Source organism: Entelurus aequoreus, linkage group LG07 (genome assembly GCF_033978785.1).
Source record: "Entelurus aequoreus isolate RoL-2023_Sb linkage group LG07, RoL_Eaeq_v1.1, whole genome shotgun sequence".
NCBI classification, from domain to species: domain Eukaryota; kingdom Metazoa; phylum Chordata; class Actinopteri; order Syngnathiformes; family Syngnathidae; genus Entelurus; species Entelurus aequoreus.
The window spans coordinates 17675613-17699654 of record NC_084737.1 but is presented as its reverse complement, the minus strand read 5'-3'; the positions used below and the strand labels follow the sequence as shown (position 1 = coordinate 17699654).

Sequence of the window (24042 nt, the reverse complement as noted above, 5' to 3'; positions counted from 1 at the left end):
CCGATAATGGCTCTTTTGCCAATATCCGATATTCCGATATTGTCCAACTCTTAATTACCGATACCGATATCAACCAATACCGATATATACAGTCGTGGAATTAACACATTATTATGCCTAATTTTGTTGTGATGCCCCGCTGGATGCATTAAACAATGTAACAAGGTTTCCCCAAAATAAATCAACTCAAGTTATGGAAAAAAAAATGCCAACATGGCACTGCCATTTTTATTATTGAAGTCACAAAGTGCATTATTTTTTTTAACATGCCTCAAAACAGCAACTTGGAATTTGGGACATGCTCTCCCTGAGAGAGCATGAGGAGGTTGAGGTGGGCGGGGTTGAGTTGGGGGTGTGGGGGGTGTAGGGGATAGGGAGGGTGGGTGTATATTGTAGCGTCCCGGAAGAGTTAGTGCTGCAAGGGGTTCTGGGTATTTGTTCTGTTGTGTTTATGTTGTGTTACGGTGCGGATGTTCTCTGGAAATGTGTTTGTCATTCTTGTTTGGTGTGGGTTCACAGTGTGGCGCATATTTGTAACAGTGTTAAAGTTGTTTATACGTCCACCCTCAGTGTGACAGGTATGGCTGTTGACCAAGTATACATTGCATTCACTTGTGTGTGTGAAAAGCCGTAGATATTATGTGACTGGGCCGGCACGCAAAGGCAGTGCCTTTAAGGTTTATTGGCGCTCTGTACTTCTCCCTACGTCCGTGTACCACTCCGTACAGCGGCGTTTTAAAAAGTCATACATTTAACCTTTTGAAACCGATACCGATCATTTTGAAACCGATACCGATCATTTTCGATATTACATTTTAAAGCGATTATCGGCCAATAATATCGGACATCCCTACTTTCAACACATTGCACCCGAGCGAATGAAGGCCATACTTAGTCAACAGCCATACATGTCACACTAAGGGTGGCAGTATGAACAATGCCAACACTGTCATAAACATGTGCCATATAGTGACACATTTTGGAAGAATATTTGCACCGCAACACAACATAAACACTACAGAACAAATCCCCCCGAATTACCTGCAGCACCAACTCTTCCGGGATGCCACGCTAAACAAAGTCACGCACAGGCATCCTCCATTCACGCACAGGCATCCTCCATAAAGGGATACCCCCCTACCAGGAGGATCGTCATACTAGCTTCGAGTGACCGCCGATGATGATGATCGGATTGATACCCAAATTTGTGGTATCATCCAAAACAACAGAAGAATAAGTGATTATTACATTTTAACAAACGTGTAGATAGAACATGTTGAAACAGAAAATAACCAGATATCAACACTAAATGAACAAGTAGATTAATAATTCATTTTCTACCACTTGTCCTTAATAATTTTGACAAAATAATAGCACCCACCACGACCCTGAAAGGGATAAGCGGTAGAAAATGGATGGATGGATAGAATGATAAATGACACAATATGTTACTGCTTACCATGAATTAAACTTAAACAAGTTGAAAAACGTATTCGGGTGTTACCATTTAGTGGTCAATTGTACGGAATATGTACTGTACTGTGCAATCTACTAATAAAAGTTTAAATCAATTAAAAAATGGACACATGAGGACTTTGAATATGACCAATGTATGATCCTGTAACTACTTGGTATCGGATTGATACCCAAATTTGTGGTATCATCCAAAACTAATGTAAAGTATCAAACAACAGAAGAATAAGTGATTATTACATTTGAACAGATGTGTAGATACAACATGTTGAAACAGAAAATAACCAGATACTAACAGTAAATGAACAAGTAGATTAATAATTCATTTTCTACCTCTTGTCCTTAATAATTTTGACAAAATATTAGAATGAAAAATGACACAATATGTTACTGCATATGCCAGCAGCTAAATTAGGAGCCTTTGTTTGTTTACTTACTACTAAAAGACAAGTTGTCTTATATGTTCACTATTTTATTTAAGGACAAAATTGCAATAAGAAACATATGTTTAATGTAGGGATGTCCGATAATGGCTTTTTTGCCGATATCCGATATTCCGATATTGTCCAACTCTTAATTTGGACATGATTAATTAGGGACGGTGTGGCGAAGTTGGTAGAGTGGCTGTGCCAGCAATCGGAGTGTTGCTGGTTACTGGGGTTCAATTCCCACCTGCTACCTTCCTAGTTACGTCCGTTGTGTCCTTGGGCAAGACACTTCACCCTTTGCCTCTGATGGCTGCTGGTTAGCGCCTTGCATGGCAGCTCCCGCCATCAGTGTGTGAATGTGTGTGTGAATGGGTAAATGTGGACATACTGTCAAAGCGCTTTGAGTACCTTGAAGGTAGAAAAGCGCTATACAAGTATAACCCATTTATTTATCATTAATTACTGATACCGATATCAACCGATACCGATATATACAGTCATGGAATTAACACATTATTATGCCTAATTTGGACAACCAGGTATGGTTGCAGTGGGGAGATAAGAGGATGGTGAAGATAAGGTCCTTTTTTTAAAAGATTAATAAAATAAGATAAATTAATTTAAAAAAAATTATTGAATAAAAAAGAAAGTAAAACAGTATAAAAACAGTTTCATAGAAACTAGTAATTAATGAAAATGAGTAAAATTAACTGTTAAAGGTTAGTATTATTAGTGGACCAGCAGCACGCACAATCATGTGTGCTTACGGACTGTATCCCTTGCAGACTGTATTGATATATATTGATATATAATGTAGGAACCAGAATATTAATAACAGAAAGAAACAACCCTTTTGTGTGAATGAGTGTAAATGGGGGAGGGAGGTTTTTTGGGTTGGTGCACTAATTGTAAGTATCTTGGGTTTTTTATGTTGATTTAATTTAAAAAATAAAAAAAATAAAAATGAACGATACCGATAATTTTAAAAAACGATACAGATAATTTCCGATATTACATTTTAAAGCATTTATCGACCGATAATATCAGCAGGCCGATTTTATCGGACAAGATTTTTTTGTTGTTGAAATAAAGCCAATAATGATTTTTTTGTGGTCCCCTTTATTTAGAAATGTATTGAAAAGTACCGAAATACTTTTGGTACCGGTACCAAAATATTGGGACTAATACACACACCGAGCACCCACTGGCAGAAATGTAGATCGGCGCCTATATGTTCCTATGTGTTTTATTCTGAAGGTAAACATGCGAGGTAGTGCGTCCGTTTCCGCTGTCGTCACACTTGGTCCACGCCCACACGGAGCAATCCCCAGTGCCACAAACCGGCGGAGGAGGAGAAGCGATGAAGCATTTCTAAGACGTTACAGCGTCTGTCCTCGCAGGGATTCTACGGCCGCCGCCTACATGACCAAAGACGCGAGAGAAGCCACACAAAAAAGCCGAACGTAACAACCATGCAGTTCAAATACAGACGGATTTGAGCTCGCTCCTGCGACCAAGGTGACATCGCCGCATCCTTCTTGGTTCTCCTCAGCTGCGCCTCCTCCTCCTCCTCCTCCTCATCATGTCCGTGCAAGGGCACGGCTACCCCGAGCCGTTACTGCCGCTCCAGGCCGGTCCGGAGCGGATGCGGGTGGAGATCGAGCGGCTGTCCCGGGAGCTGAGCCAGACCACGGGCGAGAAGATCCAGGCTGCCGAGTACGGACTGGCGGTGCTGGAGGAGAAGCAGCAGCTCAAGCAGCGGTACGACGAGCTGGAGGTGGAGTATGAAGGTGTCCGGCAGGAGCTGGAGCAGATCAAGGAGGTGAGGAGGGCCAACATTTCTTCATTTTCCCCATCTCTACGAGGAGATATATTGAATGTAATGCTCATGTACGCATACGTTGGCATGAAATGGTATAAATACAGACCATTCACATGCTTGTCATTGGTACGATTTTTTAAATACAAATATGTTTGAAATATCATCATCATCATCATCTCCCATGAAATTAATGTCATGCTGCAAGGTCAGGATGAAGATAGGCTGCTCCTCACCCAACCCCCCTTTTGCTCCCCTTTGCTCCTCTTTGCCTCTTTTTGCTTCTTTTTGCACTTCCATTGCTCCCCTTTTGCTCCTCTTTGCTCCCCTTTGCCCCTCGTTGCTCCCCTTTGCACTACCTTTGCTCCTCTTTGCTTCTTTTTGCTGTATTTTGCACTTCCATTGCTCCCTTTTTGCTCCTCTTTGATCCTCTTCTCTCCCCTTTGCACTAACCTTCCTTCTCTTTGCCTCTTTTGGCAGCTTTTTGCACTTCCATTGCTCCCCTTTTGCTCCCATTTGCTCCTCTTTGCTCTCCTTTGCCCCTCGTTGCTCCCCTTTGCACTACCTTTGCTCCTCTTTGCTATTTTACACTTCCATTGCTCCCTTTGTGCTCCTCTTTGATCTTCTTCTCTCCCCTTTGCACCACCGTTCCTCCTCCTTGCTCCTCTTTGCTTCTTTTTGCTCTTTGTTGCACTTCCATTGCTCCCTTTTTGCTCCCCTTTGCACCTCTTTGCTCCCCTTTGCTCCACCATTCCTCCTCTTTGCTTCTTTTTGCTCTTTTTTGCACTTCCATTGCTCCCCTTTTGCTTCGCTTTGGTTCTTTTTGCTCCCCTTTTCTCCTCTTACCTCCCCTTCGCTTCTTTTTGCTCTTTTTTGTACTTCCATCGCTCCCTTTTTGCTCCTCTTTGCACCCTATTTGCTCCTCTTTGCACTTCCAATGCTCCCTTTTTGCTCCTCTTTACGCCCTCTTTGCTCCTCTTTGCACTTCCATTGCTCCCGCTTTGCTCCTCTTATCTCCCCATTGCACTATACTGCTCCTCTTTGCTTATTTTCACTCTTTTTTGCACTTCCGTTGCTTCCTCTTTGCTCCTCTTTGCACTTCCATTGCTCCCCTTTTGCTCCCCTTTATGCCCTCTTTGCTCCTCTTTGCTCCTCGTATCTCCCCTTTGCACTATATTGCTCCTCTTTGCTTCTTTTTGCTCTTTTTTGCACTTCCATTGCTCCCCTTTTGCTTCGCTTTGGTTCTTTTTGTTCCCCTTTTCTCCTCTTACCTCCCCTTTGCTTCTTTTGGCTCTTTTTTGCACTTCCATCGCTCCCTTTTTGCTCCTCTTTGCACCCTCTTTTCACTTCCATTACTCCCTTTTTGCTCCTCTTTACACCCTCTTTGCTCCTCTTTGCACTTCCATTGCTCCCGCTTTGCTCCTCTTTAGCCCTCTGTGCTCCTATTTGCTCCTCTTATCTCCCCATTGCACTATACTGCTCCTCTTTGCTTTTTTTCACTCTTTTTTGCACTTCCATTGCTCCTCTTTGCTTCTTTTTGCTCTTTTTTGCACTTCCGTTGCTCCCTCTTTGCTCCTCTTTGCACTTCCATTGCTCCCCTTTGCTCCTCTTTGCTTCTTTTTGCTCTTTTTTGCACTTCCATTGCTCCCCTTTTGCTTCGCTTTGGTTCTTTTTGCTCCCCTTTTCTCCTCTTACCTCCCCTTTGCTTCTTTTTGCTCTTTTATTGCACTTCCATTGCTCCCTTTTTGCTCCTCTTTGCACTTCCATCGCTCCTGCTTTGCTCCTCTTTAGCCCTCTGTGCTCCTCTTTGCTCCTCTTATCTCCCCATTGCACTATACTGCTCCTCTTTGCTTCTTTTTGCACTTTTTTGCACTTCCGTTGCTCCCCTTTATGCCCTCTTTGCTCCTCTTTCCTCCTCGTATCTCCCCATTGCACTATATTGCTCCTCGTTGCTTCTTTTTGCTCTTGTTTGCACTTCCATTGCTCCCCTTTTGCTCCTCTTTGCTCCTCATTGCATTCCCAACTTCACTAATTCATACATCTACTTCTCGTCGTGTCGCCGCAATTCTCCAAAGCCTCACACCTGTTTTGTCAACTACCTTCCTGTGTTGTCAGCACCATATTTCAGACGTGTTGTAGCAATCACATTCAAAATGTTAGTATTTTTCATCGGTCTGCTTTGTTTAAAAAAAAAAAAAAGTTGTTCCTCCAACAAGAACGGGCAGTTTGTGTCGCGAGAGGCGGGAAGCAGGTTTGAATTTTGAAAAGTTCCCGCTCAGAAGCGAGGCGATGAGTAACCCAGCGAGGAAGCCAAAGTTGTTGCAATCCTTTGGGAATGGCAAGAATGTGGCAGCTGGAGTTCAGTGAGAGAGACCCATAAAGGAGGTGTCTGTTTCAGACCGGCTCCGACTCCTCTACCACTCTGTGCCATTATACTTTTGTGCCACACTTTATTCACAGAGAATAAATAAAATGTGCGAGACTCGTCATGGAAAACATTCCTGCCCTGACTCAAGACGAGCTTGTGGTTGCTCACGTCATGCTTTGTCAACCAAAACTACTGACTTGGTCTGGAACAGTTCACAAGATGAACCATTCGGGTCTTATTACGGCTTTGTGACACAGTCCGTGTTTGTTGTTGTTGTTTTTAGAATCCCAGTAATCCACCAGTACTATTTATCAGCTGTGGTTCGTCAACTTACAAAACAAAACTCTTAAGATGGCTCCTAAAAGCTCTAACCTTTGATTAGTTTTTTGTTCTCAGTACGTCGTTGAATAACGCACAGTATTTTAAGTTAAAGCCTAACATTGTAACATATTAGTGGTCTTTCAACAATAGAAAACTGGCTAACATTAGCATTAGCACAGTGTTTCTTCATGCTTTCATTCAGTGTTTGGACAAGGACATTTGTTAAAAACCGTATCAGCTGCCACCGAGGAGTCATTTGGCAACTGTTGGGCTTAGAGATGTCTGATAATGGCTTTTTTGCCGATGTCCGATATTCCGATATTGTCCAACTCTTAATTACCGATTCCGCTATCAACCGATACCGATATATACAGTCGTGGAATTAACACATTTTTATGCCTAATTTTGTTGTGATGCCCCGCTGGATGCATTAAACAATGTAACATGGTTTTCAAAAATAAATGAACTCAAGTTATGGAAAAAAATGCCAACATGGCACTGCCATATTTTTTATTAAAGTCACAAAGTGCATTATTTTTTTTAACATGCCTCAAAACAGCAGCTTGGAATTTGGGGCGGAGTTGAGGTGGGGGGGAGTAGGGAGTAGCGGGGGGTGTATATTGTAGCGTCCCGGAAGAGTTAGTGCTGCAAGGGGTTCTGGGTATTTGTTCTGTTGTGTTTATGTTGTGTTACGGTGCGGATGTTCTCCCGGAATGTGTTTGTCATTCTTGTTTGGTGTGGGTTCACAGTGCGGCGCATATTTGTAACAGTGTTAAAGTTGTTTATACGGTCACCCTCAGTGTGACCTGTATGGCTGTTGACCAAGTATGCCTTGCATTCACTTGTGTGTGTGAAAAGCCGTAGATATTATGTGATTGGCCGGCACGCAAAGGAAGTACCTTTAAGGCACGCCCCCTATATTGTTATCTGGGTGGAAATCGGGAGAAATTCGGGAGAATGGTTGCCCCGGGAGATTTTCGGGAGGGGCACTGCAATTCCGGAGTCTCCTGGAAAAATCGGGAGGGTTGGCAAGTATGACTGGGAGACGCAACTGCTCTGTCCTTCTCCCTACGTCCGTGTACCACTCCGTACAGCGGCGTTTTAAAAAGTCATACATTTTACTTTTTGAAACCAATACTTTCCGATATTACATTTTAAAGCATTTATCGGCCGATAATATTGGCAGTCCGATATTATCGGACATCTCTAGTTGAGCTCTTTGGCGTAAGAGATGAGTTTGGTAGTGTTTTGGCATGCTGGGGTTTGAGGCGCTGGTTTGGAGGTGTGAATGAATGACAGAGGCTCGGCTGAAATGGAGGTGAGTGAAAAGTTTGGCTTTGGTGGGAGCAGGTGGGTGTTTGAGGTAGTGCACGCATCCCTGTTAACACCATTTCACCAAACATTTCACTCACATTCCAACAATTTCTGCGACTTTCCGCGTTTAATAGAAGATTCTGTTTTGTTTTGGGTAATTCCACGATTCTATCTGCCTTTACGTTCAATCGTCGGACCTTATACTCCGAACAAATTATTAACACAAAGGAAAAACATGATCGAAACAACACACTGGGGTTGTACGGTATACCGGTACTAGTATAGTATCGGGATGGTCTCCTGCTGGCCACACTATGGACTGGACTCTCACTATTATGTTAGATCCACTATGGACTGGACTCTCACAATATTATGCTAGATCCACTATGGACTCGACTCTCACTATTATGTTAGATCCACTATGGACTGGACTCTCACTATTATGTTAGATCCACTATGGACTGAACTCTCACAATATTATGCTAGATCCACTATGGACTGGACTCTTACTATTATGTTAGATGCACTATGGACTGGACTCTCACAATATTATTCTAGATCCACTATGGACTGGACTCTCACTATTATGTTAGATCCACTATGGACTGGACTCTCACTATTATGTTAGATCCACTATGGACTAGACCCTCACAATATTATGTTAGATCCCCTATGGACTGGACTCTCACTATTATGTTAGATCCACTATGGACTAGACTCTCACAATATTATGCTAGATCCACTATGGACTGGACTCTCACAATATTATGTTAGATCCACTATGGACGGGACTCTCACTATTATGTTAGATCCACTATGGACTGGACTCTCACTATTATGTTAGATCCACTATGGACGGGACTCTCACAATATTATGCTAGATCCACTATGGACTGGACTCTCACTATTATGTTAGATCCACTATGGACTGGACTCTCACAATATTATGTTAGATCCACTGTGGACTGGACTCTCACTATTATGTTGGATCCACTATGGACTGGACTCTCACTATTATGTTAGATCCACTATGGACTGGACTCTCACAATATTATGCTAGATCCACTATGGACTGGACTCTCACTATTATGTTGGATCCACTATGGACTGGACTCTCACTATTATGTTAGATCCCCTATGGACTGGACTCTCACTATTATGTTAGATCCACTATGGACTGGACTCTCACTATTATGTTAGATCCCCTATGGACTGGACTCTCACTATTATGTTGGATCCACTATGGACTGGACTCTCACTATTATGTTAGATCCCCTATGGACTGGACTCTCACTATTATGTTAGATCCACTATGGACTGGACTCTCACACTATTATGTTAGATCCACTATGGACTGGACTCTCACTATTATGTTAGATTCCCTATGGACTGGACTCTCACTATTATGTTAGATCCACTATGGACTGGACTCTCACAATATTATGCTAGATCCACTATGGACTGGACTCTCACTATTATGTTAGATCCCCTATAGACTGGACTCTCACAATACTATGCTAGATCCACTCGACGTCCATTGCACCGGTCGCCTCCAAGGTTTCTCACTGTTATCCCATTGGGTTGAGTGTTTTCTTGCCCTGATGTGGGATCTGATGTCGTTGTGGCTTGTGCAGGCCTTTGAGACACTGGTGATTTAGGGCTATATAAATAAACATTGATTGATTGATTGATTGATTGATTGATTTCGGTCCTAATGAATCAAAAACAGTACTACACTCTGTTTGAAAAGTACCGGTTCCCAATTGTTTTTCTTTTTTATTGTAACGGGCATCGTCACATCATGACATTGCTGGTTTTACGAGCAAACGAGCACGTTCGGCAGCACACACACACCGAGTACTTACAAGCAGACACGGTGTGTAGACAGAAAAGAGAGAATGGACGCATTTTGGCCTAAAATCTGACGATAAAGTTGAAGCTATAACACTGAAACACCCTCAGGAAGAGGTGCTTTAAGACATGGCTAGCTAGCTAGCAGCTAACATCCATCCGCAGTCGGCAGTGTTGTAGCTACTTCTAAATGACTAATCCTGGACTCCATGGCGACAAATAAAGTACGTTTCTTACAAGTATCATCCCTGCAGGACGAGGAATAGCTAAACATGCTTCACTACACACCGTAGGAGGATACAATAGCAAACCGGCGTCACAATGTAAACAAATGCCATGGGTGGATCTACACCTGACATCCACTGTAATGATACCAAGTACAAGAGTGTATCTAGTCGATACCACTATGATTACATCAATATTTTTTATCGTCACTAAATCTTTTTTCCTTTCTAAAAAATTCATATAAAGCTTATAAACTCAGGAAATATGTCCCTGGACACATGAGGACTTTGAATATGACCAATGTGTGATCCTGCAACGACATGGAATCGGATCGATACCTAAATTTGTGGTATCATCCAAAACTAATGTAAAGCATCCAAACAGAATAGTAAGTGATTATCACATTTTAACAGAAGTGTAGCTAGAACATGTTGAAACAGAAAATAACCAGATATTAACAGTAAATGAACAAGTAGATAAAACATATTTTTTTACAGCTTGTCCCTCATAATGTTGACAAAATAAAATAAAGATAAATGACTAGGGGTGTAACGGTACACAAAAATTTTGGTTCGGTACGTACCTTGCTTTAGAGGTCACGGTTCGGTTCATTTTCGGTACAGTAAGAAAACAACAAAATATACATTTTTTGGTTATTTATTTACCAATTTTGTAAACAATGGCTTTATCCTTTTAACATAGGGAACACTATAATAATTCTGCCCACGTTAATCAACATTAAACTGCCTCAAGTTGTTGCTCAGATTAAATAAAATGACAAAACTTTTCTTCTACATATAAAAAGTGCAACATTAAACAGTTTCAAGTCATCTCATCATGCTTAATTTATTACAGGATTTGGGAAGCCTGTAGTTGATTTATTATATAAATGTTATATTTTTATCAACATGTGATAGCAGGGACCCTGCCATTTAAAACTAGGCTTCTGCATTACTAATGATTAAAGGCCTACTGAAACCCACTACTACCGACCACGCAGTCTGATAGTTTATATATCAATGATGAAATCTTTACATTGCAACACATACCAATACGGCCTGGTTAGATTAGTAAAGTGTAATTTTAAATTTCCCGCAAAATATCCTGCTGAAAACGTCTCGGTATGATGACGTTTGCGCGTGACGTCACGGATTGTAGAGGACATTTTGGGACAGCATTGTGGCCAGCTATTAAGTCGTCTGTTTTCATCAATCTTTTGCAATTTGTTTAATGAACAATGGAGATAGCAAAGAAGAAAGCTGTAGGTGGGAAGCGGTGTATTAGCGGACGGCTGCAGCAACACAAACACGTAGCGGCTACGTCGTAGCCGGTGTTTCATTGTTTACATTCCCGAACGATGACAGTCAAGCTTTACCATTGGCCTGTGGCGAACTGGGACAACAGAGACTCTTACCAGGAGGACTTTGAGTTGGATACGCATGCTTGTAGAGAACTGGGACAACAGAGACTCTTACCAGGAGGACTTTGAGTTGGATACGCAGTACCGTGAGTACGCAGCTGCGGCTTCCAAACATTTGATCGCTTGCCCGTACGTGCGTGCCGCTATGTGCATGTCACGTACGTAACTTTGGGGAAATATATGTGCTGTATGAACTTTGCGGAGGTGAACGGTACTTTGGGCTGTGGGATTGAGTGTGTTGTGCGGGTGTTTGATTTGTATTGGCGGGTTATATGGGTGGGAGGGGGGAGGTGTTTGTTATGCGGGATTAATTTGTGGCATATTAAATATAAGCCTGGTTGTGTTGTGGCTAATAGAGTATATATATATGTCTTGTGTTTATTTACTGTTTTAGTCATTCCCAGCTGAATATCAGGTCCCACCCGCCTCTCACAGCATCTTCCCTATCTGAATCGCTTGGTACCGGTACCAAAATATTGGTATCGGGGCAACCCTACAAGACACACAATGTGAGGTCCACCAAACGGTTAAGTTGGCATTCCAACTACTCAGAGACGGTTAGATGGTAAAGAAATCTACTCGTTTCTGTTCTTCTCGGTGAAGAGAAACATCTGTTTTCCTTCTTCATCTTGGGGCGACCATCCCCCCGTCCCCAAGTGTTTACCCGGCAGAGAGGCCGTAGTTTTGCCATGCATCTCCGGCAAACATGTCAAGCTGGTATAAGACCACAAGTCCCTTGATGGTAATGGTCATCAAATGCAACCAATGAAGACGAGTTTCACAATAGATGCTATTTTTCAGGACATTTTATCGTGACGGACCATAAAGTCAAATGTTGCTTCTTCACTGAAGCAAAGGTTCTTGCCGGTTGCAGATAATTGGATGTTTACCCTTGAAGACCAGAGCTATGCTCCTTTATCTCCTCCACTTCCTCAGTCATCTCCCACCCCCAAAGCCAGCGTCAGTATAAAAGACAGAAGGGATGTTATCTCAAATCGAATGCAAACACAATCCTCTGCTGTCTACTTGGCGTTCTCTGTATTGTCTGCTAAACTAGCAGAGACAGACTTGAGCAAACACACGATGATCTGCTCTCACAATGGAATCTTTCCTTGCATTTCCCCAAATCATGTTCTTGTTGTTCTCCTCACTGTTTAATCTTAGAAAGATGGCTATTATCACCATAACGTTAGTATTGTTTTTGTTTTGTATTTAAACTGATTGTTGTGTTTACATCCTCATCAGACTGCAATAGAATGTCTGGGAGATTCAGGACATGGAATTCTGCATTCTTCTCACTTGATAGCATGCGTGAATTCCACGAGAAACCTCTTCATTGATTTGCTGTATTGTCCGAGTAGGGCTGGGCATCAATATATATCGTGATGGACGGGTAATTATCAATAAAAAATGCATTCGATAAAACGTTCGTACATTTTTTCCGAGGTGAAGTATGGAAGCAAGGTTGGTTGCATGAACAAAAGCACTCGTAAGGCATGAAGTGATCACTAATCATTGGGAGTGACACACTAACAGCCAATCAGGTGATGGTATCAACTGTCAAGTTTGCTTGATTCTTTGCATGGAGTGACAAGAAAAAGTCAAAATTAAGAAATTATGGATACAAGAGGAAAAGTCAGTTTTTGGATGTTTTCAAAGGGACCGTAGTCAGACCAATGTGGTCTGTAAATGATGCAAGGCAAGACCGCTAATACCACACCACCTTAGCTCACCCTTTAGAGCACAGCTCTAACTTCCTGCCACTAAACCTGCAGAAAATGGTTCTTCTCAGGTTTCTCTATGTTTACATTTTCACACTTTGCACTATTTTCTTACACTTTATGAAGCATTTCTTACATATTCCTTCATTTTAAGAGCTTATTGTTAAGTGTTCAATGTGATTTTAATATTTTGTTGACATTGTTTGAGTCTGTCCCATGCTTGTGTTGACAGTTCCTTTCTGCCTTGATAGCTGAGGGATTATAATCACAGGAAATTACATTTATTTTCTCCTGCTAATTATTTTCCATAGGTCATAAAAAATGTCAATAATTATTGATATCGACCGATATATTAATAATATTTAAACAATTACTGCAAAACAAAAATTACTTCCCATAGTTAAATAAGAATAACAAGGCAAAATAATGTTACACAGACGTCATTTCCTCGCACTAAACCTGCAGAAAATAGTTCTTCTCAGGTTTCTCTATGTTTACATTTTCACACTTTGCACTATTTTCTTACACTTTATGAAGCATTTCTTACATATTCCTTCTTTTTAAGAGCTTATTGTTAAGTGTTCAATGTGATTTTACTATTTTGTTGACATTGTTTGAGTCTGTCCCATGCTTGTGTTGACATTTCCTTTCTGCCTTGATATCTGAGGTATTATAATCACAGGAAATTACATTTTAAATAAAATATATTTTTCTCCTGCTCATTATTTTCCATAGGTCATAAAAAATGTCAATAGTTATTGATATCTACTGATATATTAATAATATTTAAACAATTACTGCAAAACAAAAATTCCTTTCCATAGTTAAATAAGAATAACAGGGCAAATTATTATTACACAGACGTTATTTCCTCGCACTAAACCTGCAGAAAATAGTTCTTCTCAGGTTTCTCTATGTTTACATTTTCACACTTTGCACTATTTTCTTACACTTTATGAAGCATTTCTTACATATTCCTTCTTTTTAAGAGCTTATTGTTAAGTGTTCAATGTGATTTTACTATTATGTTGACATTGTTTGAGTCTGTCCCATGCTTGTGTTGACATTTCCTTTCTGCCTTGATAGCTGAGGGATTATAATCACCGGAAATTACATTTCAAATAAAATATATTTTTCACCCGCTCTTTATTTTCCATAGGTCATAAACAATGTCAATAATTATTGATATTGACCGATATATTAATAATATTTAAACAATTACTGCAAAACAAATAATAATTTCCCTAGTTAAATAAGAATAACAGGGCAAATTAATGTTACAGAGCCGTTATTTCCTCGCACTAAGCCCTCACACTTTGTACTATTTTCTTACACTTTATAAAGCATTTCTTACATATTCCTTCATTTTTAAGATCTTATTGTTAAGTGTTCAATGTGATTTTAATATTTTGTTGACATTGAGTGTTTTCTATGCTTGTGTTGACGTTTCCTTTCTGCCTTGTTAACTGAGGAATTATAATCACAGGATGTTACATTTCCAATAGAATATATGAATCTCCTTATTTTCCATAGCTCATAAAAAATATCAATAATAATCGATATCGACCAATATAAAACACTGATATTGTTGATACAGTTTTCAGTCATATTGCCCAGCCCTCTGTCAAAGATTCCTGGCCACCCATCACTGATTTTAGTCAGAAAGAAACCTTTGACATGCTGGTTCTTGTCTCCTGTAGGATGCGACTCTTATGTTTCCGCCCACACATTTATTTTACTCCCAGGCTGAGCACTGGTGGAATTATGTACCGTGGTGTTGCTTAGTAACAAGCACATAACTTACAATTGGTGCTGTTACTGATATTCTCATTGGCAGACAGAACACTAAATATTCTCCTGGTAATGTGAAGTAGAAATGTGTTTCTTACCCATGAGATGTGTGCGCCAGTTAGAGTAAATAACTATATTTCAATACGTATATTTCCAATCTTTATCAGCCAGCTAATAATTCTTTGGCTTTATTGCTCCTTCCATTGTTTGCATCTCAGTGTAACCGATGGTGTTCATTTCCTCCTGTTGAGATCAGTTTCCGTGATTTATTAGTGAGTATTAGAAATAACAAAGTCAACAAAAGCCTAACATGTGGACTGCAGATTTCTCCACTGGTAGGCAAACGGTAGCAAAAACATCTGGTAAAGTACAGGAAGTATCTCAGTGTTTCCCATAAACTTCCAAGATACCTGTGGCGGTGGGGGCGTGGCTATGGGCGTGGTCACCAAGACGTCATCGAGTAATTTGCATAATTTACTACAATGATATGATTTTCTCTAAAAAGGCTAAAAAAATGTATACTTACTAATTAATAATAACAGTTTTGTTTTAAACGTCCATCCATCCATCCATTTTACAATATAATTACAACACTTTATGTACATATTTATATACAGATTTGAACAATAAGTTATTCACTGAAATATATTTATTAATTGTGATTCTTACAAAAAATATATCTTATAAAATATAAAAGCTAAAATGTCTCTTAAAGCTCTGCCCCTTTAATTAGTGCATACTAAATAATTTGACTTTATCCTACTACTACAACCATATTATTTACCAGCAACATAAAGTGAAACAGAGGCAGAGGTGTCCTGCCACAGTCAGTAACAAATAAACAGAAAACAGTAGTGGTCAAATACAAATAAGGCAACAAGAGAAGTATCCTACACTTCTCTTTTGTAAAGTAAATCTGAACGGCCTATATGGGCATTTACATCAACTATATGATTTGCCTGAGAAGCTGGACAGGACAAAAAATAAAATAAAAAAATAAAATAAATAAATCAATTTTTTATTTTATTTTTTATTTCATTTTATTTGTGGCGGACGTAATTCTTTCGTGGCGGGCCGCCACAAATAAATGGATGTGTGGGAAACACTGTATCTGACCTACTATTTGTAGCTCTATATCACCGTGTTGAGATAACGGGTCGCTAATGAAGTTGTGCGTGTTGTGCAGCTGCAGTCGGGTGAACGCTGTAATGACATTAAACTACCCTGCGGCGTGTAAGTACGGCGTGTGTTCCCTCAGCTGTTGTCTATTTTCTTATCCTAAGCCGGTCACGGGTGACATGTGTCACACCTTTTCAGCCCAAGCTCCTGTGCAGAGTCCAGTATGTCGCTTCTCTGCCTACAACAATAGGCCTTTTTCCACCAAAGGTTCTGGAACTTTTGGTTCCTGGAACTAAAGTTTCCTGTCGAAGTGTGGGGTTTGTGTTTCCAACACATCCACAGTTCAGGTAGTTTATACAAATCAGGCTAATGACGTATGGATGAGTGGTTTATTATATTTCATCTACACTGATACCATGTAAATAAACACACAATATTAGGTAACAGTTCTTTTACTAAAAATCAAGTCATTGAATTAAAAAGAAAATTATACAAAATATGATTTATAAAATAAAGTGTACTGATTTGTTTATAAAAATTCAGGCTTTTGTCCGCGTCCTCTCATTTAATGATGAATTCATGAGGGTCAGGTGATTCCTTTTGGTCCATTTCATATGTAAATAACAATATATCAATAGTAAATGTCAGTGTTTATCTGTAAATAACAATTTATAAAAAATAAATGTCCATGTTTATCTGTAAATAACAATATATACATTATACATGTCAGTGTTTATCTGTAAATAACAGTATATAAATAATACATGTCTGTGTTTGTCTGTAAATAACAATATATAATAATACATGTCAATGTTTATCTGTAAATAAAAATATATCAATAATACATGTCAGTGTTCATCTGTAAATAACAATATATACATTATAAATGTCAGTGTTTATCTGCAAATAACAATATATAAATAATAAATGTCAGTGTTTATCTGTAAATAACGATGTATCAATATTAAATGTCAGTGTTCATCTGTAAATAACAATATATCAATAATAAATGTCAGTGTTTATCTGTAAATAACAATATATAAATAATAAATGTCAGTATTTATCTGTAAATAACAGTATATAAATAATACATATCAGTATTATCTGTAAATAACAATATATAAATACTACATGTCAATGTTTATCTGTAAATACAAATATATCAATAATACATGTCAGTGTTTATCTGTAAATAACAATATATACATTATAAATGTCGGTTTTTATCTGCAAATAACAATATATAAATAATAAATGTCAGTGTTTATCTGTAATTAACGATGTATCAATATTAAATGTCAGTGTTTATCTTTAAATAACAATATATCAATAATAAATGTCAGTGTTTATCTGTAAATAACAATATATAAATAATAAATGTCAGTATTTATCTGTAAATAACAGTATATAAATAATACATCTCAGTATTATCTGTAAATAACAATATATAAATAATACATGTCAATGTTTATCTGTAAATACAAATATATCAATAATACATGTCAGTGTTTATCTGTAAATAACAATATATACATTATAAATGTCGGTTTTTATCTGCAAATAACAATATATAAATAATAAATGTCAGTGTTTATCTGTAATTAACGATGTATCAATATTAAATGTCAGTGTTTATCTTTAAATAACAATATATCAATAATAAATGTCAGTGTTTATCTGTAAATAACAATATATAAATAATAAATGTCAGTATTTATCTGTAAATAACAGTATATAAATAATAAATCTCAGTATTATCTGTAAATAACAATATATAAATAATACATGTCAATGTTTATCTGTAAATACAAATATATCAATAATACATGTCAGTGTTTATCTGTAAATAACAATATATACATTATAAATGTCAGTGTTTATCTGCAAATAACAATATATAAATAATAAATGTCAGTGTTTATCTGTAAATAACGATGTATCAATATTAAATGTCAGTGTTTATCTGTAAATAACAATATATCAATAATAAATGTCAGTGTTTATCTGTAAATAACAATATATAAATAATACATGTCAGTATTTATCTGTAAATAACAGTATATAAATAATACATCTCAGTGTTATCTGTAAATAACAATATATAAATAATACATGTCAATGTTTATCTGTAAATAAAAATATATATGAATAATACATGTCAGTGTTTATCTGTAAATAACAATATATACATTATAAATGTCAGTGTTTATCTGCAAATAACAATATATAAATAATAAATGTCAGTGTTTATCTGTAAATAACGATATATCAATATTAAATGTCAGTGTTTATCTGTAAATAACAATATATCAATAATAAATGTCAGTGTTTATCTGTAAATAACAATATATCAATAATAAATGTCAGTGTTTATCTCACGCTGACAACACAAACTCATCGGCTTTAGCGTTAGCTTGTTAGCATTTGCATTCAGTTCACTGGGGTTGAGGCTAATAACTACACAAATGGAGTGTCACTGACTACATTTACAACATGTAATGAAGTAAATAATTAATATTTGATGTTGTTTACCTTTGTTCCGCTCGTGTACTGCTTTATTCCACATTTATCCGACGAAAACTCAGCGCGGTAAACAGCTTCGAATCCGGCTTCATACTGCTCCGTGAATACGTTTAAAATAGTCCGTCCACTTCTCAAAGCTTTGCGTATGGAGTTTGTAAAAAATAATAAACAAGAATAAATTGCATATAGTTGAAAGACTACAGCTGAGTAAAAACACTCCAAGATAGTTCCACCGATCAGCGTTCTTCAGCACAAAGATGCCCCACTAAAGTTCCTGCAAGTCGAAAGTTCCTTTTGTTCTTCGTTATCCCCGTTGCCAAGTATGTTGTGATAGAAATACACAGAAATAAGAAATAAACAAGTCGTCCTCACATACTTCTTAATGGCGCTTTAAAAACTGTGTTCAACCAATCAGCATTCGATAGCACAGTTCCGGGAACCTTCTAAAAGTCCCACCGAGCTGGCAAGAACTCCGAAAGGTTCCTGAAGAACTAAATCTACCCGGGTATTTTTTTGTTGAAACACAGGGGGAACTTTATTTCCCAGAGTAAGTGGGGAAGTTCCTGTTAAAGTTCCTGCGGTGGAAAAGTGCCTAATCCCTCAACTAAAACATAGAACATCACCAGAGAAACCATCATTTAATAGGCCATTAAAACGGGGTTGTCGTTAAGGATATGGGAACGTCTACTACTTCGTCCTTGGAACGCTACAACCGGTTGGTCCTGCTTGTCCTTCTTGTCAGCGTGGCGGCAGCTGTGTGAACTGAACTGGACTATCAGGGCCCTAAATATTGTTCAGCTCAGTAAATGTTTAGGCTCAGCCCTCTGGCCCTTTGTGTCTCTGAGCCCTCCGGGTTACCGGGTCCTGGGTGTCCACAGACCAGGAGAGTTACACGCCAGTTTATGACGCATGAGCCAACATTTGAATGGGTCGTTCACTTTGGTCAAGCGTGTTCTGAACAATGGTGTCTGGTGGGACCTGGGTCTCTCTGAAGTGACCTCAGGAGAAAATAGTACTCAGACAAAAAGAACTCCTACAAATAGTCATAAATGTCTAGTCAAAGTGGTGCGGCTGATGAGTTTCTTTCTTCAAGCTCGTTGCTAACAATCACTCTCACTGATTCTCATGGCTTTCAATCTACAGACCTTGGACCTGCTAACACTTTCAGTATTGTTTGGGGTTTTCTGATCATCCCTTTTATCCATTCTGGACCACAAGTCTGCAGTTTAGGGGTAATCTTTTCTAAATGGCACTAAATAAAGAACCAAATCCCTTCCCCTCGGGGCATAAGAGGATGAATCCCCACCACTATGCGGGGTTTACTGGGGACTGGGCATCTGCCAGACCCACCCAGTGTCAGCAGCCTCCATTGGCTTGGACCGCTACTCCAGATACCGACCTTTTTTCCTATTCCAAAGTCTAGTCAGATACCAAGTCTAGTCTAGTCAGCTGACCTTGCACTCAGTATAGCTGCAGGATTATTAATCAGTACTACTCGTACTGCATATAAGCAACCATTAGACCTGGGCCGATATCCGGTAAGTCCATTTGCTGAACAATTAATACAAGTCCAGATCAAAAATGATGACGATCGAAAAACCGTGATTGATTACCACACATTGATAAAATGGTGGACCGACTAACGTTCGCAGGCTAGCTCGCTTAAATGCGAACATGAAAACAAGAGCCATGAATGTTTTTCCCCATGAAGGAACTTCCTTGCACAATCTAAACTTGTAGAAACATTAGCGTCCAGAGAACTAAGAGAGTATAAACATTGCACATACAGTAAAGGTTGTCTGCACAAATATAAAGTATAAGTTAAAGTTAAAGTACCACTGACGTTACATAAACCTGGACGTGATCACATTCTAAAAGGTTTACAAATCAACATGGGAGAAGATAAACATATTTAAACACACAGAAAAATAAAATGGCTCTTCTGAAGTCAAAATAATATTTAATGTTTCCTTTGTCAAGAAAATATATTGTGTACTTGTTAAAAAAAAACCACAAATAACTTGGTTAAAAGTACATTTTGAGCACATTCAACAATGCCACAATAATAATGATCATTTTGATCATTTAGCCACTTTATTTATTGTTTAGGTTGTGTATATTTGAGGGTCCCCCAACCCCTCCTTAACAGAGACAGAACCTATGTTATTGCATTTGGTTGTGATTTTTATTCAAGTGCAACATTTTGCTAACAGAGTACGTTTATGTTTTATTCTTTGTTTTATTTACTTTGATATTTAAAAGTTTACATTCCAATTACAATGTTAAAATATACCAGAAATACTCGTTTGTTGTATTTGAAATGGTATACCGTATTTTTCGGACTATAAGTCGCAGTCTTTTTCATAGTTTGGGTGCGACTTATACCCAGGAGCGACTTATGTGTGAAATTATTAACACATTACCGTAAAATATCAAATAATATTATTTAGCTCATTCCCGTAAGTGACTAGACGTATAAGATTTCATGGGATTTAGCGATTAGGAGTGACAGATTGTTTGGTAAACGTATAGCATGTTCTATATGTTATAGTTATTTGAATGACTCTTACCATAATATGTTACGTTAACATACCAGGCACGTTCTCAGTTGGTTATTTATGCCTCATATTACGTACACTTATTCAGCCTGTTGTTAACTATTCTTTATTTATTTTAAATTGCCTTTCAAATGTCTATTCTTGGTGTTGGGTTTTATCAAATAAATTTCCCCCAAAAATGTGACTTATACTCCAGTGCGACTTATATATGTTTTTTTCCTTCTTTATTATGCATTTTCGGCCGGTGCGACTTATACTCCGGAGCGACTTATACTCCGGAGCGATTTATACTCCAAAAAATACGGTACTTGCATTATTATTAACACGTATTATCATTACAACCGTAGTTAATTTGGGTCTCAAAATAATGTTGACAACAATATCGATTATCTGCAATAATTTGTAGGTCAGTATATCGCCCAGCAAGATGTGTTATAGGCCCAGGCCTAGCGACCATATGTTATAGCAAAGTAATGAGGGAATAATTGCGCCCACGTTAGCTAAAAGAGCCCGCTGCTAATCCTTAATGATTTTAAGAGCTTTTGTCTTTAATGCTGATAAATAAAATACCAGCAGCACCCGCCTACAGTTCAAACAGAGGCTTCATTTGTCTAGGAAACATTAGTGAAAGACTGTACACGCTGGGTGTGTTGGTTGCACAAATCATTGTACGCATACAAGAAGAAACAAAGCAAGTCCTATGAGACATCCATTACTATTTTTCCCACATCTTCTCAGTTGTCTACAAACAAGTGAAAGTATGACTGATTACATAAGTTGTCACACCTAAATATCGATTATTTTGAGACGCGGTAAAGACATTTCACATTATCTTGTGAATGAATGCGTCTTTGCACCAGTCAGTCTCGTGCGATCCAATTATCACGGACTTGTCAAGTCTGAAAGCAGGCCATGACGTCACCAAAAGTCTGTCAAAACATGCAACATTTTAGGGCCGCAACGATTAATAATTGATTTGAATAATTCAATTTCGATGAATCGGTTATTCAACCATGTGAAATAGCTGCGGAAATCAGCGTTTTTAAACATACACTTTTGCGTCAAAACATCACTTTTGCTTTGTTTAATGAAATATGAATAAAAAATGATGTAAACAAAACAATATCTGCGATACAACAATGGAGGACGGAGGTTTGCCGACATTGCTCAGCAGCAGTAGGGTATGCTTCTGACAACACGTCAAACATGCTAACCCATTTGAAGCGTCACCACCCCCAAGTGAACATCGCTTCAACGAAGATAAAGACGAGCGTCGTGCAAACACCGCATTCAAGCAGCCTCTCCTCGGCGAGTCAGGCAGGGCTAAAGCAATAACAAATGCCGTTGGTGTTTTTATAGCAGCAGATTTAAGACCATATTGCATTAAAAACTAGATTTTGACCCACTGAGACATTGTAACTGCAAGCAGGTCTGCTCTTTCTGCAGACAATGTGGATAAACTGATTTTTCTCGCAAAAAACATGAAGATTGAGTGAAAGTCACCAGGGTTAAAGGCTGGGGGGGGGGGGGTTGAAGAAAAGTTAATCTGAGGCTGAGTTGACTTGAAACTGATTAATGTTGCACTTTTTATATGTAGAAGAAAAGTTTTGTCATTTTATTTAATCTGAGCAACAACTTGAGGCAGTTTAATGTTGATTAACGTGGACCCCGACTTAAACAAGTTGAAAAACTTATTGGGGTGTTACCATTTAGTGGTCAATTGTACGGAATATGTACTGTACTGTGCAATCTATTAATAAAAGTCTCAATCAATCAAAAAAAGCACTTCATTTGTAGAAAGGTTTTGTTAAGAAACCATTCTGAGCCTTATCTTATTTAGTTTTTATTTTATATACACTACCATTCAAAAGTTTGGGGTCACATTGAAATGTCCTTATTTTTGAAGGAAAAGCACTGTACTTTTCAATGAAGATAACTTTAAACTAGTTTTAACTTTAAAGAAATACACTTTATACATTGCTAATGTGGTAAATGACTATTCTAGCTGCAAATGTCTGTTTTTTTTGCAATATCTACATAGGTGTATAGAGGCCCATTTCCAGCAACTATCCCTCCAGTGTTCTAATGGTACAATGTGTTTGCTCATTGGCTCAGAAGGCTAATTGATGATTAGAAAGCCCTTGTGCAATCATGTTCACACATCTGAAAACAGTTTAGCTCGTTACAGAAGCTACAAAACTGACCTTCCTTTGAGCAGATTGAGTTTCTGGAGCATCACATTTGTGGGGTCAATCAAACGCTCAAAATGGCCAGAAAAAGATAACTTTCATCTGAAACTCGACAGTCTATTCTTGTTCTTAGAAATGAAGGCTATTCCAAAAAATTGTTTGGGTGACCCCAAACTTTTGAACGGTAGTGTATGTTGGCCACATTAATAACCCTGGCAATGGACCCTGTGTGTATATGTATGTTGTTGTTATGCTTAGCATTCATGACTGCCTGCTGTGCACTGATCAGCCTAGTGGTGGCTCACATCCATCACACACAGAGCTATTTCCATTTTTGGGCAGAAATATTATAGTGTTCCCAATGTTAAAAGGATAAAGCCATTGTTTACAAATTTGGTAAATAAATAACCCAAAAATGTATATTTTGTTGTTTTCTTACTGTACCGAAAATTAACCGAACCGTGACCTCTAAACCGAGGTACGTACCGAACCAAAATGTTTGTGTACCATTACACCCTTAGTAGTAGTGAAGCATGTTTAGCTATTCCTTGTCCTGCAGGGATAATACTTGTAAGAAACGTACTTTATTTGTCTCCATGGAGGCCAGGATTAGTCAGAAGTAGCTAAAACACTGCGGAGGGACGTTAGCCGCTAGCTTTTCTTTTTTTTTCATGGACATGAAAAAAAAAGAATCAGTTATTTCATTACTTTGTTAGTACCTGTATATTGTACAACCCTAGTTGAGTTTGGTTTGTTTACGCTTATTAACTGCTGACTTGTTCAGTTTGGGCCATGCCTAGTCGTAACTTTGTGTCTTACACAAACAGATGAATCATTCTGCTATGTGGGAAGAGCACATGTTTTCATGAGTGTGTTTACAGCCATCATTCACTGGAAGAATCTTAGCTTTATTCAGCACAGT

The 24042-nt window shown here is 38.4% G+C and overlaps 2 protein-coding genes across 3 annotated transcripts in view; both read left to right on the top strand.

Moving 5' to 3' along the window:
* LOC133653462 (protein Wnt-7a-like) overlaps window positions 1-24042 on the top strand; it is a 263307-nt gene that overhangs the window by 72628 nt on the left and 166637 nt on the right. The gene's annotated exons all lie outside the window — the stretch shown is intronic.
* Window positions 3245-24042, top strand: part of LOC133653459 (protein bicaudal D homolog 2-like) — a 104413-nt gene continuing 83615 nt past the window's right edge. For both annotated transcript variants that reach the window (XR_009826724.1, XM_062052744.1), the window contains exon 1: window positions 3245-3723. Coding sequence is in view for 1 of the 2 variants with exons in the window: in XM_062052744.1 (XP_061908728.1) it covers window positions 3484-3723 (240 nt within the window). In the remaining variant the exon portion in view is untranslated. The remainder of the gene's footprint in view (window positions 3724-24042) is intronic.